The following is an 18,029-nucleotide window of genomic DNA, read 5'->3' as shown; positions in this document are numbered from 1 at the left end:
AGGGGTTATGTCTTTAATATTTATCCAACAATTTTTAAAATTTTTCTCTTCCCTAAATCTCCCAAAAACCTATATTTAATTTTTTGTCTCAATTTGTTTAAAAAATTTAATTTTTTTTAATATACTTTAGATACTATTATCATAATCATGATGCACAATACTAGTCCATGCTTCTTTTCTGTGCATAAAATATTATTCTACCATCGTCACACGCTTAGTCTGAAATTATTCCAGGATTTCATCTTCTTATACAACGAGCTCTTTATTTGCACCCTTGAATATGATCAAAATTTTCCGTGACTCAGTTCTACTTACATACGTCGAGTGCTTCAAACCATAGCAATAAAGCCCGGTGTATTACATCGATGAGACTTGTACTTTTCGATTTGTTTAACTTCTCATTATACTAATCACTCATCAAATATGAATTTAAATTCTCGACAAGTATTCTTTATAGTTCGTACCACTTGTGGACTCAAGGATGCCCTCATTTTACGAGCTTACGTCGAGGAGTACATGACGTACTTAGTTCTCGAAGGTGAGATGTAACATAACCACAACCTAATACAAGATATCTAGACTTTTGAACTGGAGAACATTAGACAGTATAACAATTCCTTCAATCCGTCTTCTTACACTAGGGACGGAACCCTCGATTCTTGAATATGATGGATAAATTTTTTCCTCGCTCGATATTCTGAATTCTCTTTTTATGGGTGCTCAAACTTCTTCTTATTAAGACCTAGGTATTTATAACAATTGAAGCTCCACAGTTCAGTGACAAAACCTTTTCTTGTTGGACTATAACACGCAATAAGGTTTTGTATTATACTTGGATTCTTGCCTTGTTGAGTTGGCTTTTTTTGCCCTTGTAGAAGGCTTACTAATATCAAAAATATGGCAAGGAATATTTCATACTTGACATGATCTTTACCATAATTCTTCTGAGATCCTTATTCTTTGCTTGTATTTGTTTGGAACATGTTCACGAACTTTGTTTCATCCGCTTTAGTTCTTCATCTCTAATATATTTTTTGTATGAGGTAGGACATGTTCATCATCTTTGTTCCACCAATATCTTTAAATTCTGCATTTACTTACTTTGAGCCTTAGGACATTGTGCATTGGAACATGTTTTACTAACTGTTTCATATATCTATATGGCTCTATTTCTACAACTTTTCAGCTGGTCTTCTTACCACTGATCACTCCACCTCTTTATCTCATAACTCTTTGATAGAGAACATGTCTGCATACTTGTTCTATTTCTTCTTTATTCTTCTTTTCTTGAAGTCTGTCTTCTCTCCACTTTTTGGGCTGTGTCTTTAATACGTATTTGATAGAAACATGTCTAAACTACGATTCATGTCGTTGCTTATATTTACACCCGGACAATTTTAGAAAATTTTAGTTACTAAGGCTACGGCTTAATGTGAGCTCGGAGGAACAAATATTACAATTATAAAGGATGAAATTCTACTATGTGCGTATTGAGAATAGCATGAGTATGATATTTGAAATTACAATATGATTGGAATGATACGTTAAAAGATATATAGCCCTCATGTAAGTCACGGGTGGGGCCCACATGATGGGATTTTTATAAAGGACATATGACAAGTTATATGGACAATATATGTGAAGTTAAACACAACTCAAGAAGGACCCTTGGGCCAAATCCAAGTGTAAGCCCTCCATAAAGATATTTTTAAGTTACGTTTTCGGGTGATCTGACTTCAGAAGGCCATAACCCCATCTTTATTTGGGAATTTTGAAAAACTCCAAAAATGAAAGTTGTAGATAATTGAAATACCTTTCCAACCATAGGTTGTGGGCCTTCATGAAATATATGTATAAAAAGTTATGGATGTTTTAAAGTGGAAAGGTCAAAAAGGCTGGTGGGCTCGTGACCCCGGCTCCCAAGTCGGGTCAGGCCCACTTCCCTTGCTATTTAAGGAAAATTTTAACCCTTATCTGCCTCATTTTCATACCTAAAGATCGAGAATATTTTATAGAGAGGGAAGAGAGCCCTTAGAGAGAGAAACCAAGTTTTGATCAAGTTCGAGGTCCCGAATTTCGAGGCTCGTGAAGACTAAAGTGTAGTACAAGTTGTTGCCGTCGTTTTAAGCTAAAATTTGAACTTGGGGGATGTTGGTTTCGTGGTGGCTGTTCATATAAGGTATTTTTAAAATATTAATGATGTTCTTACCATGATCATTGATAGATTTGACGGGTTACTGATAGAGAAAATGACGTTGAAAGTTCGGTTATCATTTTTTGGATATCAAATAACTTGGGGCTGTTTTTTGGTATGATTAAATGGATAGAATTAGTTGGATATTGATATAAAATGATTGTTGATATTGTTTTTGATGTTGTTGATAAATTGTTGTTCTTGAATTTGGGAGAATAAAGTGTATGAAGATATCGTATGCAAAGCGTATACCGGGCTGTTTTGGTGTATATCTTTGGGAGTTGATGCTTTGAGTTTAAAGAGGCTTATATGAGATGGTTCTTGTTGTTGTTGGTTGCTGATTATGTTGTTAAATTGAATTGGAATTAAAAGGAGAGCGAAGATTCACGGAAAATCTTGCTTTCAATTTACTAAGTTAATTACGAGCTTAGAAATATATATGAATCTCTTTCAAAATTTGTCTCACGGTTTTCTTTACCTTATGTAGGTTGGTCGGTGTTTGGAAGCATAAGTTAAGCTAATCACGTAAGCGACAAGGTATGTAAGGCGACCTTTCTTCCTTTGGCATGATTCTTGTTGTTATTCATTCTATATGTACTCCATATGATTCCATTCTTAGACAAGTAAGGTCTAAATGTTTCTTGTGATGGTTATTGATATTGTACTCCTATTCTGTTCTAAAGGGAACACCCATAAGGTACCCAGTTGAGTTGTGTATATGGTTTTACTAATGATTTCGAGGAAATGGTTTATACTAAAGGAAACATAAAGTTTGATTTAAAACCACTCGAGAAAGTGCGAGATTTTACTACTTAGATTTTAGTTTCCCGATTTATGTCTACATTCCATAGTATCATCCCTTTGTGCTGATATGATCACTTATTCTTTGGGTACGGAAATAAGATGAAATTGAGTAGAATATAAGTAGTAAGAATTTCGTAACAATTCTACCCTCAAACTTGGAAGTATGTCCTCCTAAGTCTAGTGAGATACAAATTTGATAACCTTTTATGAAAAGACTAAGGCTAATAAGCCTGGATTGTGTTGAATTGATTAGTGACTTATGATTTGAATTGAAATTGATATTTGTGGATTGAGTTTGTGTTGATATGATGGTGATATTAAGCCTAAGGCGGTACCGAAGGGCCACCCTATCTAAAAAATTTGGCGGCTGCCGAAGGGCCATCATTATTATTTATGCAAGGCGACCGTCCGAAGGGACTATTTTAAGATACTAGCCCATTATTATGCGGTACATCAGAGGACCATTCTGTTAACATGTCGGAAGTGGCATATGTGTTGGTTTGTATTATTTACTTAAAGATTGTTTTGAGACTTCATGTGCACATTTATGTTTCTTCAGTAAAGTTCTGGTATGAGTTAGATTTTGATTTCTTCTCTCTAAGTCAAATTATGATTATGATTTGTTACCACCTTACATGCTACAGTACATTGTCCATGCAGGTGTCCTTTTTTTACTTGGGGGCCAGCTGTTCATGCCATGACCCAGTTGTTTAGCGGTTAAGTGTATAGCTAAAAAAGTCTTGGACGTTAGCTAGGATTGTAGAGTTCCACCTCGTCATGTTTGTCTTTAAGTTATGTATAGATATATATGATTATGGGTATGTCGGGGCCTACCCGACTCATAATGTTGGTTGCTTCTTAGAGACTTACAGACGATCTTCGTGGTATGTTTGTCGAGATGTCGACAAAGTGATGTCGGATTGAGTCATTTGTGGATTTTAAAAAGAAGTATGTATTTTAGATGATTTCAATTGGTTTAAAGTACTTATTTGATTGAAAGTTTTCATAATCGTTATAAAGATAATGATTTCTATTTGGAAAAGTTTTATGTTTTTAAAAGTTTTTGAAATGATAGGTTTTGATAGAGCGAATGTCTAAGGGTTTTCTCGACTCTGATGAGAGTCGAGTATGGTCCATGATACCATTGCTGGGTGTGATACTGGATCAGGATGGACCTGTTCCCTTCACTATGTGCATTCTTGCTCATTCAGACATTTCACTTTGTTTGGAACATCTGCTTCATTCAACCATATGTAAGTTATCACATGTATTTAGACCTGGTTTGTCCTCTTCATGGTATTAATCATTGTACATTTTGTCAATCATCAGAACTCATATATGCATTAGCCTGGCTAATGCCAACATTCTGTATTGACGTCCCTTGGCTGGGGGCGCTACATTTGTTATATTTCACATTGCAGGTTCACAGGATGGCAGGCATTCTTTCTAGATGATACAGATGTTTAGCAAGATGGTGTAATCTCCACTTCGCTCTGGAGTTAAGTCAGGTCTAGTAATTTTATTGATGTTAGAGGTTAGGGGTAGTTTGGGGCCCTGTCCCGACACTTTTATCAGTTGTCCAGTTATAAGTATTCGTAGAGGCTTCATAGATAGTGCACGTGGGTCAATTGTATTCAGTTGCATATCCTGGGCTAGTGGCCACATTTATGTTCAGAAGTTATTTACAAATGTGACTTGTCTCTGAAGTTACATTATACAATATAGTACAAGTTTACAGTGGTTACATAAATAGCATAGTCCGTCCCATTCAGATTTGGGGCGTGACATAGAGGCAAAGCACATTCAACGATTAAAGTTTTATAATTCATTTTCAACCATCCCTTGATTGGGGAAAATCTCAAATACATATATATTGTATAATACATATAAGGTTCAATGTGGGCTTGTGCCTCACATGCATGAAACCTTGCCAAAGAAACCATTTTTGAAGGTTAAAAAGCATGTTCGAAAAGAGACATACCTCAACTCCTGCTAAAATGCTGCCAAACAGAATATTCGAGGTCAAGCAATCACTCTACAATTGATTTAGATGATATAGATTAGAACTTTACACTTTTGTCTTGAATTCTCACCCTTTTCTAAAACTAGTGTTTTTAAGCCAAATTCATGTTCTTGCTTTCATACGATTTACTCATGGATTCTAATGATATATAAATGATATTTACACCCAAAACAATCCCCACAGATATACTAGAATCAAGTAAGCTTACCTCAGAATATTTCTCAAAGATTCTTCTTTTCAATTGATCTCGAACCTAATTTCCACAATCTATGAATTGGATGATGATTTGGTGGTAATCCACGTTAATAAAATGGAATAATACTTGGAGTTCGAGTAGGAGCTCACCTTATGAGGTTTGGAGAAGCTCTAGGGTCTTTTCTTCTCAAAAAGTCGGCCAAAAACAAAGTAGAATGAAAGATTTTCGAAAATTTCACGTACTGGGTATTTACAGGCGGATCTATTTTGCGGAACGATTAGAGCTGCATATTGAAAAATGTTACAGCAAATCATAACAAAATACCTAGAAACTTTGGGGACAAAATGAGGCTAAAATTGTGCTGCATATTGCTATTTACGATTTATATTTTTAACGGATTTTTTATTTTAAAGAAAAAATGATAATAACATTTTACTCACAACTTTATTTGAGCCGAGCCTTATATTGTTGGAAAGGTATTTCAAAGGGCTACAACTTTTGTCTTTTAAGTTTTGTCAATGTCCCAACGGATCTACACGCATACTTGCTAGAACTCATGCGTAGGGCAAACTTAGTCGATTCTATCAAATCTTATGCACCTCATTATTCGTCTTGATCTTAACACCACTGTTTCCACCCAAACTGACTCTGATAGGGAACATATTATCAGTCTTTTAACATATGTTACACTTATCCCAAATTTACAGAATGTTACACAATTGCAAAAACAACACCAGGAGCTCCACTGGGGCATTGTCAATATTTTTCAGAATACGTTCCATATATATATAGTTCACTTTCTGATTCTTCTTAGGGTGGTGGTGGCCTTTTGTTCCTGTTAGCTGTTTTCAAACCCTTGATATCCTCTAGATTTAAAAAATCTAGTTAGAATAACTCACCATATCTTTCCTCAAGCAAGGGAATGGGGAGGAATAGAATCTTGACTCTCGCCTACATCTGAAATAGATCTTCTCCATGTATGTATTGTATTAGATAAGTTATATGTCTCCCCTGGTCTATTAGAACGGTATTATCTATAACAATACAAACTGTCAGGAATTCATTCCTGATAGGAAGTCTGTAGTTGTCTTCCTTGTGTAGTGAGAAAAGAGAGGAAATGGACCATCTGTTTGTCCACTACAATTTATGAAAAAGGTATAGATGAATTCTCAATAAGTTTACCGACATGACACTTCAATCGGCGATCTACTGCTCCCTCTTAATAGCAAATGCCCATACCTTGATTCGAAAGCCCTACCTAGTGATGAATACTTAGGTATTCAATGTCTAGTGCGAAAAGCAAGAAAGAGAGAACTCCTTTTTTTTCTTCTCCCTTCAGTCAATACACTGTCCGCACAAGATTCAAAGAGTGAGAATTCTCAATAAAAAATAGTAATTGTGATTGAACTAATAATCCTAGCAACATTTATAAGAAATGACTAAATAAAATTGTTAGTTCTCCGACAACGACGTCAAAATTTGGTTATGCTTGATACACATCCTAGAGGATAAGAGGTCGATGCAAACATGTTCCGCTAATAAAGTCCATTGTCAAATACAAAAAAAGGCTCATGCTTGGCTGTAGCCAAGTGATATTACTAAGCAACTAACTTCAAACAATTTTGAATTAAGATAAGAATAATTTTTGTTGTAACTGATAAAATAACAAACAAATAATGAAGCAGTAATAACTCTACTCGTTTCAATTTAAGTGTCTTAGCTTGACAAGACACAATTTTAAGAAAATAAGGACACCTTCAATTGAGAGCTCTTCAATTAAATGGAAACAATATATAGTTGAGCAAATAGACTCCAAAGATTGCTCAATTGCAGAAACAATTATCAAAACAGTTGTAGGGATCTTAGTAGCTTAGATGATTGGCTACTTGAACTTTCATTTTGTTGGTGAGGGTTCGAATTCCCACATCGTAATCCCCCTCCCCCATTTCCCTTTCTTTACCCCTTATATATTAAAAAAAAAAAATATATATATATATATATATATATATAAACAGTTCACTCAATAATTGGTTCCATCAAATTATGGATGAAAAGTTTAGCTACTTATGTTCAATCCAAAAACACACAAACTATTACCAGAATAATATCCAGGACAACAAGAAATAAAAAAGTAGAGAAACGCTTTGCTTGGTCTGTAGGATGGCCTGAGGATCTTTCAAGCTCAAATCTGCTTCAGTAACGAAGTATACAGCATTCCTGGATCGAGTATGCAGCTCAAAACGGGATTAGGACCTTTTATATCACGTTCCAAACCAAATGACCAAATTATCCTTAAGTTGAATTCTGATTAATTTGCACCTATGTGATCCCTGCAGCGGACAAGCCTTAAAGTGACATGTGATTCCTTTGCGCGCGCGATACCCCTACGTCACGTGGGTATCCCGTATGAACCCGGGATCCTTGTCCGATGGTTATGCAACATGGAAGGTCCTTCTTCATCTTGCAGCTCCCACATGATGGGGGCTTGTTTTATGTTTGGACTCCACTTTTTTCATCAAAATTCGCATGAGTGTACGTTGTGCTATGGACAAGAGGTAAAGAATTTAAGATTCTCCAGATTTTCTCTTTTCAGCTTGCTCAACTCATTCCCCTTTTCACCCATGACTTTCTTCTACACATCAAAATTCTACAATTAAGATTAATAAACCTTTTTCACTAATCAGCGCACTTAAAACACACCAAAGTAAGAGATAAAATACATCAAATTATATGTCAAAATGATATATTATTAACTAGATAAATTATAATTAGAGTACTTTAATGAAGAGTTAATCACACGCAGGGGCGGATCCACCCTTTAGGGTGGGAGTGGCATGACACTCCCTAGATTGATAATTTTTTTATATAACTATGTTGCAATTTGCTTAAACAAGGTTAAATATTTCATCTTGCTACCCCCAGTCACAAATTAGACAAAGGTGCCATGACTGGTAGACATAAGTTTGAATCTATCTTGAACATTTTTCGACTCCCGTTTTTCTTTGTGCTTTTTAGTTCCTTTGTACCTGTAATTCCCTTTTCTGTTCTCCCAATTTTCTATTTATCTTTTTATTATTTATATTCCCTTTCCTCTATTCCATTATTTTATTTGTGATCTCTAGTGAGAACACACAAATAGAAACTTCAAAATCCCTTAAATTAAGCATTTCTCTTAATCTCAAATCTGTGAGTATTTAAATCGCAAAACTTGGGTCTCAATGGGAATTTTGGATTGAGACCAAAATTCATTTTTTTTTTTTATAATTTCTTTTGTTTATTACTCCTCTCGTCCATGTTTACTTGTTCATATTTGAAATCTTACACTTTTACTAAGCAATAAATAAATATGAGGAATGAATTGAAGTACTTAATAATAAGGGTAAAATAGGTATAAAATGGTAAATTATGTCTTGGTTTTTCAAACTATACAACTTACAAGTGAAAGTGGACATGTAATTTTAGTATAATGGAGAAATAAAAATGGACGTAGGGAGTGTATTATAAAAATTTGCGCTATTCTATAATTGTTAAATTCAATTTAAATCACTTTACTACTTAAATTGTGATGGAAATTTCGTAAGCATTGCTTAGAAAAAACATGAAATTTATGACTTATTTTTGAGAACTTGTAGGTTATCTAATTCTACATTTACTTATGGGGTGTAATTACCTATTCAAGAGTTTTTCTATTATTTTTCTTATTTTGATTGGTGTAATTCTTTTATTGAAGATGTTATTTTACTTGTGCAGGTTCATTTTTTAATATACATAAAAGATGCAAGTCCCTTAGTGAAAATATTGATTTTACCTTGTTGTTAATGAGTGTGATTCAGTGTTTAAGATGCTAATTATGTTCGTTGCTTGATTTTTGAGATGTAATTTTCATATTTGCAAATTAAAAAAGGCCTATTAAGTTGACCGAATAAACTAAAAAGAGATGGACTCGACCCAAATACATGTTCCTAACAAGATGTACATTGAGGAAAATTGTGGCAACCGCCACCTTCAAATCCTAGATCCGCCTCTGATCACAGGTCCTCGTGGGAGCAAAACTTGATTTTATTATTTATCATATCATTTGTAGACCGGGTATAATTACTTGTGTGTTTTAAGGAAACATGATATACGTATTCATAAAAGAATACAATATTAATTATATGTAGTTTATACAGTATTGAAGAGGAACGAGATTCTCAGATATTTTTGTTCGAATGAAATGGATGGTGAGTATCTGTTTTTACCATTGCGGGTGAGAATATCTTTTAGCAAATTTTTTTAAAGGAATCGGGTAAATGGTAGGAAAAGAATGGAGGAGGACATATTTTACCTAGAAAATAGTTAAGGGTTGAGTTGGGGTCCAATTGAAATTTCTTTTATGGATTAGAATATGTTACGGAAAATATTACTAAAAATTTGTAATGTGTATTTCAAGGTTAGTTATGTAAAGCTCTCATATAGTCGAGGCAGGTGTTCATATGAATTGATTTGAAAATATACAATGGTAGCAAACCGGGTTACATATTTTACATTATGCATTTTTTTTACCCCTTCTACAGAAGCAGAGAAGCTTTCCGCTTTTGCTTCCTTGATGACCCAAACCCACAACTTTCAAGTTAAAAATGAAGGACGTTTACCATCTTAGCAGGTCCGTTTTGTCATTTTACATTATGAATCATTTTTAGTCCCAAATTTAATAATCACGTGACAAAAACATCAGATATAAAGTTTTCAGAAGTGTTAACACTTTGTAATTAACTTTGTCATTTTGTAGTATAAGAAGTGGCAATAGCAAGTCCACGTGTCAGTAAACATAAGTCGGCCTCGACTACATTCAACTTCATCCCATTATTTGCTTCTTCTAATATATTAAGTTTTTCATAATTTTTAGCTACAAACAAAAAAATTCCCAATACAAATTCCACAAGTAGTATTAGTAGTTTTCAATGTGAACTATGAACTAACCATCAAACAATAAGAAGGTCCAAATACTTTGTCCAGAACCCATCTTTCATACTTGTTTTGTTAAGTTTCTCGAAGGTTAAAATCACTTATTTTTCATGATAAATGTTTATTTTAGAGAGTTAAGGTATTTGACTAAATTCTTAAAAAATAATAAATAGTTTTGAATAGTATCAGAAACTATTTTTCAAAAGTTAAAAAGAAGCAATATTAAAATCTTGACCAAGCATAAATTACAGCTTTAATATTGGTAAAAGGAACTGTTAAATCAATTAGTCTCCAAAAACACTTTTTCAAAAACGGACTTTTCTAAATGAACATATTTTGAATATTTAGCCAAACAGACTCTAAATATCATCTTTCTAGAACTTATAATTGTGCCAAACCTGCGTACTCTTTCTTAAAACATTCTCACCCGTTTAACAATTAGAGTATAAGAATAAGAATATTATATTCTGCTAGGAAAAATTAACAGTCTCATCACTTGTAGCTTGCCCTTATTTTAAAAAATAAATAAATATTATATATATATATATATATATATATATAGACACACATGCTCTACGATATTACTCGTTACACATGGAACTTTGGTTTTAGATTGAGGAAATAGCTACAAATCAAATATTTCAAATAGGACAGTATAAATCCAACATGCCAGAATTAAATGAGAATCAAGTGTTAACTCACAAGTGAATTTGTTTTAATACTATGTTCTTTTCGGGACTGGATCCCCTCCAGTGTTAACTCACTAATGAATTTGTTTTAATACGATGTTTTTTTCGGGACTGGATCCCCTCCAGTGATGATCTGGTCCAGTTCCTCCAGTGCTGCCTCAAAAATTTGACACGTGGCTTTTCAACATTTTAACGGACCGGGTCTAATTTATTAACCAAAACACTATGGTCAAAGTTTAGAACACTAAGAAATAATCCCATTAATTCCTAACAAGGCATTGGTTGTTAAAAGAATTGCTCAAAACTACTGTTGTTTCTTTATTTCTTGAGATACTAGTGATGTTTGGCCCGTGCTAAGCCCGGGCCCAAACTAATATTAAAAATTAAATTTGCAATTGCTTTTAAAAAGTATTCAATACTTGTCTTATTATTTTTGTTGCGTCATGTTATTGAAAAGTACTATAATATTTTCTAAAGACTTCTAACATGCTATATCAATCAAAAGTACTTGAAAGTTAAAGAAGAACAATTTTCTTGTTATAGACTTTCTTTTTTATTTTTCAAATGTATGTATAGCATAAAAGCTCTTGTTGTTTTCATTTTACAGAAAGTTTTGAGAATATCATGTTCCAATAGCCAAATTTATATGTACACACTTCGTATGAGGCTTATACCTATTAAACGATCTAATATCATTTAATGCGTGTTTATTAAATTTCTATGAATAACCTATAAGAAAATATATCATGTGAACTTCACACGCCATGGTATGACTAAACAATGAATGATGAGTTAAAGGTTAATGTTTAATCTAACGGCTTTGTCCTAAACTTCTACTATAAGATGTAGAGTAACCTATTATACGCACAAATACTTCAATATTTGAAAAAAGAGTTAGAAAGGTTCACTTCCCTTTACAATTTGTTCAGTGTTATTACAATTCACATAGTTAAATTATATTATCTTTTACCTGCAATGTTTTTCAAATAATGTTAAATATAAAAATTGTAGTGTTTTATGGTTCCGTTTTTAATAGGTAAATTTATGTAAGAATATCAAGAAATTCATATTCAAATTCACACCAAAATTATGATATAAAAAGTACATCAACTGAAAATTCAGACTTTATTTAAACTTTTAAGGGTTTTAAAAGGTAGCTTTAGTTCTTCACACCATTAAGAAAAATAGAAAATAGAAAATATAATTTACTAAGCTATCCTTATTTATTAGATTTTTTTTAGAATTGAGCAATATTAAAAAGAATTACTTTTTAAATTTTAATAACATGATTGACAACAATTATTAACTTTAATCTTGAATTCCTAAATTACAATTATTTTGAGACAATTCGAGGCAATAATTGATATCACAACTCTTATACCTCTTTGGGTATTTAATAACTAAGAAGTCCTCAAATTGGCAATTATTATCAAAGAAAGGAAAAAGCTGGAGCAAAGAGCCTGGAAAAAAATAACCATCAACATCATCCACATACCACAAGGGGACCCACATTTTATCTCTCTTTTGTCAATAATATAACGGCCATAATATAACTCATAAAGTACAACAACAGTGAATTTCCACTTGTGTCCCTTGTCTTTGTATCATACCCTATAGTAGCTCAAGCAATAAAGGATAAATTTAGGGGGCAAATTAATAGGAGGGAGCCTTTTGGTTAAAAAGCCTGGTTGGAATCCAACCAAGGACGACAAAATATTTGGATTGTCTCTTATTACATATAGTAAATTGGAAGAAAAAATAGGAAAGGACTGGTCAGTGATACTCAAGGTTCTAAGAGGAGAGAAACGGGAAGAAAAGATTCTGACCATGGTTAAGTGTTTTGGTTAATAAATTAGGTCTGGTCCGTTAAAATGTTAAAGAGCCACGTGTCAAAATTTTGAGGCACCACTGAAGGAACTGGGCCAGATCACCACTGGAGGGGATCCAGTCCCCTTTTTTTCTATTATAAGCCCGAAGTTTACCTCACATTACATATATTCAGGGGCGGACCCACCCTTTAAGGTGGGGTGGCATGACACTGCCTAGATTGATAAATTTTTTATATACCTATGTTGCAATTTGCTTAAATTAGGTTAAATATTTCACCTTGCTACCTCCAGCCACAAATTAGACAGATCAGTTGGCACTTTGGTGACGATATGCGTTGAATCTATCTTGAACATTTTTCAACTCCCGTTTTTTTCGTGCTTTTTAGTTCCTTTCTACGCATTTTTCTCGTTCTCCCAATTTTCTATTTATCTTTTTATTATTTATATTCCCTTTCCTCTATTCTATTATTTTATCTGTGATCTTTAGCAAGAACACACAAATAGAAACTTCAAAATCCCTTAAATTAAGCATTTCTCTTAATCTCAAATATGTGAGTATTTAAATTAAAAAACTTGGGTCTCAATGGGAATTTTAGATTGAGATCAAAATTCATTTTTTTTTTTATAATTTTTTTTGTTTATTACTCCCTCCGTCCATGTTTACTTGTTTGTATTTGACTTGGGACACCCTTACTAAGCAATAAATAAAATGAGAAATGAATTGGAGTACTTAATAATAAGGGTAAAATAGGTATAAAATGGTAAATTATGTCTTGGTTTTCAAACTATATAACTTACAAGTAAAAGTGAACATATATTTTTAGTATAATGGACAAATAAAAATGGACGGAGGGAGTGTATTATAAAAACTTATGCTATTTTATAATGTTAAATTCAATTTAAATCACTTTACTACTTAAATTATGATGGAAATTTTGTAATCGCTGCTTAGAAAAAACATGAAATTTATAATTTATTTTTGAGAACTTGTAGTTTATCTAATTCTACATTTACTTATGGGATATATTTACCTATTGAAGAGTTTTTATATTATTTTTCTTATTTTGATTAGTGTAATTCCCTTATTAAAGATGTTATTTTACTTGTGCAAATTTATTTTTTAATATACATAAGAGATGCAAGTCTCTTGGTGAAAATGTTGATTTTACTTATGTTAATGGTTGTTAATGAGTGTGATTCCTTGTTTAAGATGCTAATTATGTTCGTTTCTTGATTTTTGAGATGTAATTTTACAATTATAAAATGATCGACTAAAATAATAATACGAATTAATTATAGTAAGTCATAAAATAAACATAAAAGCAAACATATATGATAATTTAAACTCCCTCTATCTCGATATATATATATATATATATATATATATATATATATATATATATATATATATATATATATATATATAGACTCCGACCCAAATACACGTTCCTAACAAGATGTATATAAGAAAATTAGATCCGCCCCCTTCAAATCCTAGATCTGCCTCTACATATATTTATAATTATAAAATGATCGACTAAAATAATAATACGAATTAATTATAGTAAGTCATAAAATAAACATAAAAGCAGACATTTATGATAATTTAAACTCCCTCTATCTCGATATATATATATATATATATATATATGCCATTTTTTATTTTTTAGTTAGTAAAAAGAATGACATCTTTCTATATTTAGTAACAATTCAACTTTAAATTTATTTTTTTACCCTTAATGAAATAATTTTTAGCTACATAAATTTCTATGATTTATTTTACACCGCAAATTTTAAAATCTTCCATTATTTTTTAAATTAGCGTCAAATCAAACACGTTCAATAAAAATGGGAATTTATTTGTGACGTGTCCGAGTCCCATGGAGAAGTATTTGGAAACTTTTATAAAAGATGAGTTGGAATCTGTAGCACCACTAGTTCACTCATCGTAACACACGTAGTTTCCTTTTTCTTTTATTCTCACATGACAGCGCAACATACCATTTGCCAATTTGTTCTGCTAACGTGAGCCTTCTTTCTCATCAGCAACGCCGCCATTGATACATGAGCTGGAGTTTCATATACATAGGAGTATTATTATTATTTTGAAGTTATTATATAGTATTATGGATACATGAGGTGATCAAGCATGGCGTTGCCAGCCATACCGCGCCCCACTTTATCCTTTTCCTCTCTTCCCCACCCAACGCAGGTCTAACTCTCTGCCTCCTTATTTATGCACTTGAATTTGTATTTTTTATGCTGCTCAAGGATTTTGCATTTTACTAAATTTCAATTTCTCCAATGGGAGTTTTTGCTATTTCTACATAAAAAAATATGTTGATGTTGGAAAAGATTAGGTATATAGACTTCTGTAAAACCTTTCTTTATGGAGTCAATTGCGGAAGTTTTCTAAATAGGGGTCTTTTGGTTCGCGGACTAAATTATCCCGGGATTATAGTCCTGGAATTAATCCTTGGACTATTTGGGATATCCAGGATTAAGTCTTGAATTAATTTATACTGTGGTTGACAATATAAATTTATCCCTGACTAAATTTATACTGTGTTTGATTGACGGTAAAAATATATACGGTCATCTTGAATTTAATCTTGGAATATCTCACCTTATTCCCGTACCAAACAAACCCTTACGGTTTTAGGTAATAATACAAAAAAGGAACTTACCAGTTCCGGAATTACCAATTATTTAAAACTCTAAAATGTTTTCAATTGCTCTTTTATTTCATCTCACAATTAATAGTGCACCAATGGACGCCGTCATGATAAGAGATGGAACGTGTTTAATGAAAAAAAAAAAACATCTTTTATAAATAGATACATGGTCGTACGTAATATAGATTAAAATTAACTAAAACCTGTAAAGTACAATAAGGAATTACAGATTGGAACAATTAATGTTTGAGTTGAGAAGCATGTACTTTTAGTATTATTATCTGAATTTAGAGAGAAATATTGCATAGTAGATGGATTTGATTAGGGAGATGCAGAAATAGTATTTCAAGATCCATAATGCGTATAAGAACTTTAAAAATTGAAGTAGTTGATCCAACACAGTAATGACCTTTAGTAGTGCTTCTTCCCCGCGTTGGCTTATCTAAAACAAGATATTCGTCTCTTAGGTCCAGAACTTGAGTAGGAAAACAAGTGGACACACCCACAAGGAAACTCATCTCGAAATCAGCAAGTATCTGTAATTGTGGCACAAATATTTTTGGTTCTTAAAATGGCTTCGAGTGATGCTAACTCCAATGGACAGATCTCAGTTCTTGGGCATCTCACTAAGTAGGACTCTAGCAGATATGGTCATCAACTGTATATAAAGGATTTTATTTGGTTATTACAGCTTTAGAATTTTTTTTGGAGGTTGAAACAAGGTTCACTCGTTTGGAATGGGGAAGTATACAATTGCATTTATTATATGGATCTTCATGAAGGTTGTTGGGAAATAGATGTCCCATAATGATTTATTTCAGTGAGTGCCTGGATGAAATCGATTGATCAATCAATCAACCATACCTCAATCCCAAACTAGTTAGGGTCAGCTATATGAATCCTCTATATCCATTCTACTGTATCCGTGACCATTTGTTGTATCATTGAAAGTTAAAATATAGATTGAACGAGGCAGTGACATATTGTTATGACCTGTGAGAAAGCATAACAAGAGTATACAAGGCATCTCTCATTCTTAACACTTTACCTGGAGTTTTGGGGATGGATGGGGAGGTGAAAAATGAAATATATTTACTGTTTTCCTTCTTGATGAATTCACCTCGTCTTACAAAAGGAAAATAGGGGAAGCTAAAGAAGAAAATTAAGAGATTAACTATGAGCCTTTTGCTTGCATATCATAGGATTTGAGTATTTGACTAGTCATAGTGCAATATACTGGAGACACTGTACCGAGGAGTAAAACTAATTCATTTATCTTACCCGTATGAGACTACCAAATTGAATTGCTTCACAGGAATTCTTCTCCTATTGTGCCTTGGTCTTATACATCTTTGCTTCCTTGTCACTGCTTAGTTAATACTACTTGTATGAATTGTGACGGGAGTGCCAAGGAATAGATGATAGGTTTCTCTTTCTTAAAAGTAGGAAGCTCTACAGGTGAGGATGTTGTTGTGTAATTACTGACATCTGTTTGTGTACAGTTCTGTTTTGTGAGGGCCGAATGGAAGAAGAAGAGATTAGCACTTATGACAGCTCATCGTGGACATGGTCCTTCCTCAAGAATTGTGAGGTCAGTCTTGGATAACAGGAAATCAAATATCAACGGCAATGAAGCAACTGAGCCTGCAAGGGTTCTTCTTGAGAGGTTGTTTGCCCAGACCCAGAAACTAGAACAACAGATTGGCAGAAATCCTTATCTTCCTCAGGTGGCTGAGCTGGGACTAAATCTTGGCAAGCTGGAGTCTGATTTGCAGGATGCTCTTGCAACCTTGAAGAAGAAGGAAGAAGATATTCAAGATACAGAGAGAAAAGTATTGATGGAGTACAATGAATTAAACCGTGCAAAGCTAGAATTGGAGCAGCAGGAGGAAGAGATTGCAGCTGCTAGTTCTAGGCAGGAAAAACTGGAAAATGAGCTAAGGCAGGCTAATCTTACCTTAGCATCTCAAGCTGCGGAAATTGAAGATCTAAAGTTTCGTCTCAAGGAGAGAGATCAGGAGATATCTTCTACGCGAACAGCCCTAGATTCAAAAGCAGATGAAATTGATAAAATGACGGATGAGTTGAAGAATAGAAGCGATGAAGCCGCTAACACTGAATCAGAACTCAGAACCAAGGCTGAGCTACTTGATACAGCAAATGAAGTAGTTCAAAGACAGGAGGTTGAGCTACAAAATTTCCGAAGAGAAATTCAAGAGAAAGAGAAAGAGCTGGAAGTCTTCTTGACAATGCAGAAAACTGAAGAAGAGAAACTTAAAGTTGCCAAATCCAATTTGGAGAAGCAGGCAATGGATTGGCTCGTAGCAAAGCAAGAAATGAAGAAATTGGAAGAGGAAACATCTAAATATGGTGGAGAAGAAAATAGGACCCTTGAGGATTTCAGAAGAGTGAAAAAGCTACTTGCCGATGTAAGGTCTGAGTTAGTCTCATCTCAGAGAGCTTTGACATCCTCTAGACTGAAAATGGCAGAGCAGGAAAATCTGTTAGAAGAGCGTCTCCAAGAGCTTGAAGAGCAAAGAAGAAGTGTTATGTCTTACATGACAAGTTTGAAAGAAGCTCAAATTGAGGTAAAGAATCAGAAAGTGAAACTCATGTTTGCTGAGGCTCGAAACAAAGAATTTGAAAGGAATTTATCCATGGAAAAGGAGCTC

The 18,029-nt window shown here is 33.4% G+C and overlaps 1 protein-coding gene across 1 annotated transcript; it reads left to right on the top strand.

The window, feature by feature from the left end:
* Nucleotides 1-14,596: 14,596 nt before the first annotated feature.
* On the top strand, nucleotides 14,597-18,026 carry LOC132042514 (uncharacterized; the record flags this gene model as incomplete). The annotated part of the gene is made up of 2 exons (XM_059433031.1): nucleotides 14,597-14,894; nucleotides 16,860-18,026. Coding segments are annotated over exons 1-2 (1,230 nt in total), but the record flags the coding sequence as incomplete, so codon positions are not given.
* Nucleotides 18,027-18,029: the final 3 nt, after the last annotated feature.

The sequence above is a fragment of the Lycium ferocissimum genome, unplaced genomic scaffold (assembly GCF_029784015.1).
Source record: "Lycium ferocissimum isolate CSIRO_LF1 unplaced genomic scaffold, AGI_CSIRO_Lferr_CH_V1 ctg15832, whole genome shotgun sequence".
NCBI classification, from domain to species: Eukaryota; Viridiplantae; Streptophyta; class Magnoliopsida; order Solanales; family Solanaceae; genus Lycium; species Lycium ferocissimum.
The sequence above is the reverse complement of the archived record's forward strand: the minus strand, read 5'-3'. Positions and strand labels throughout refer to the sequence as shown.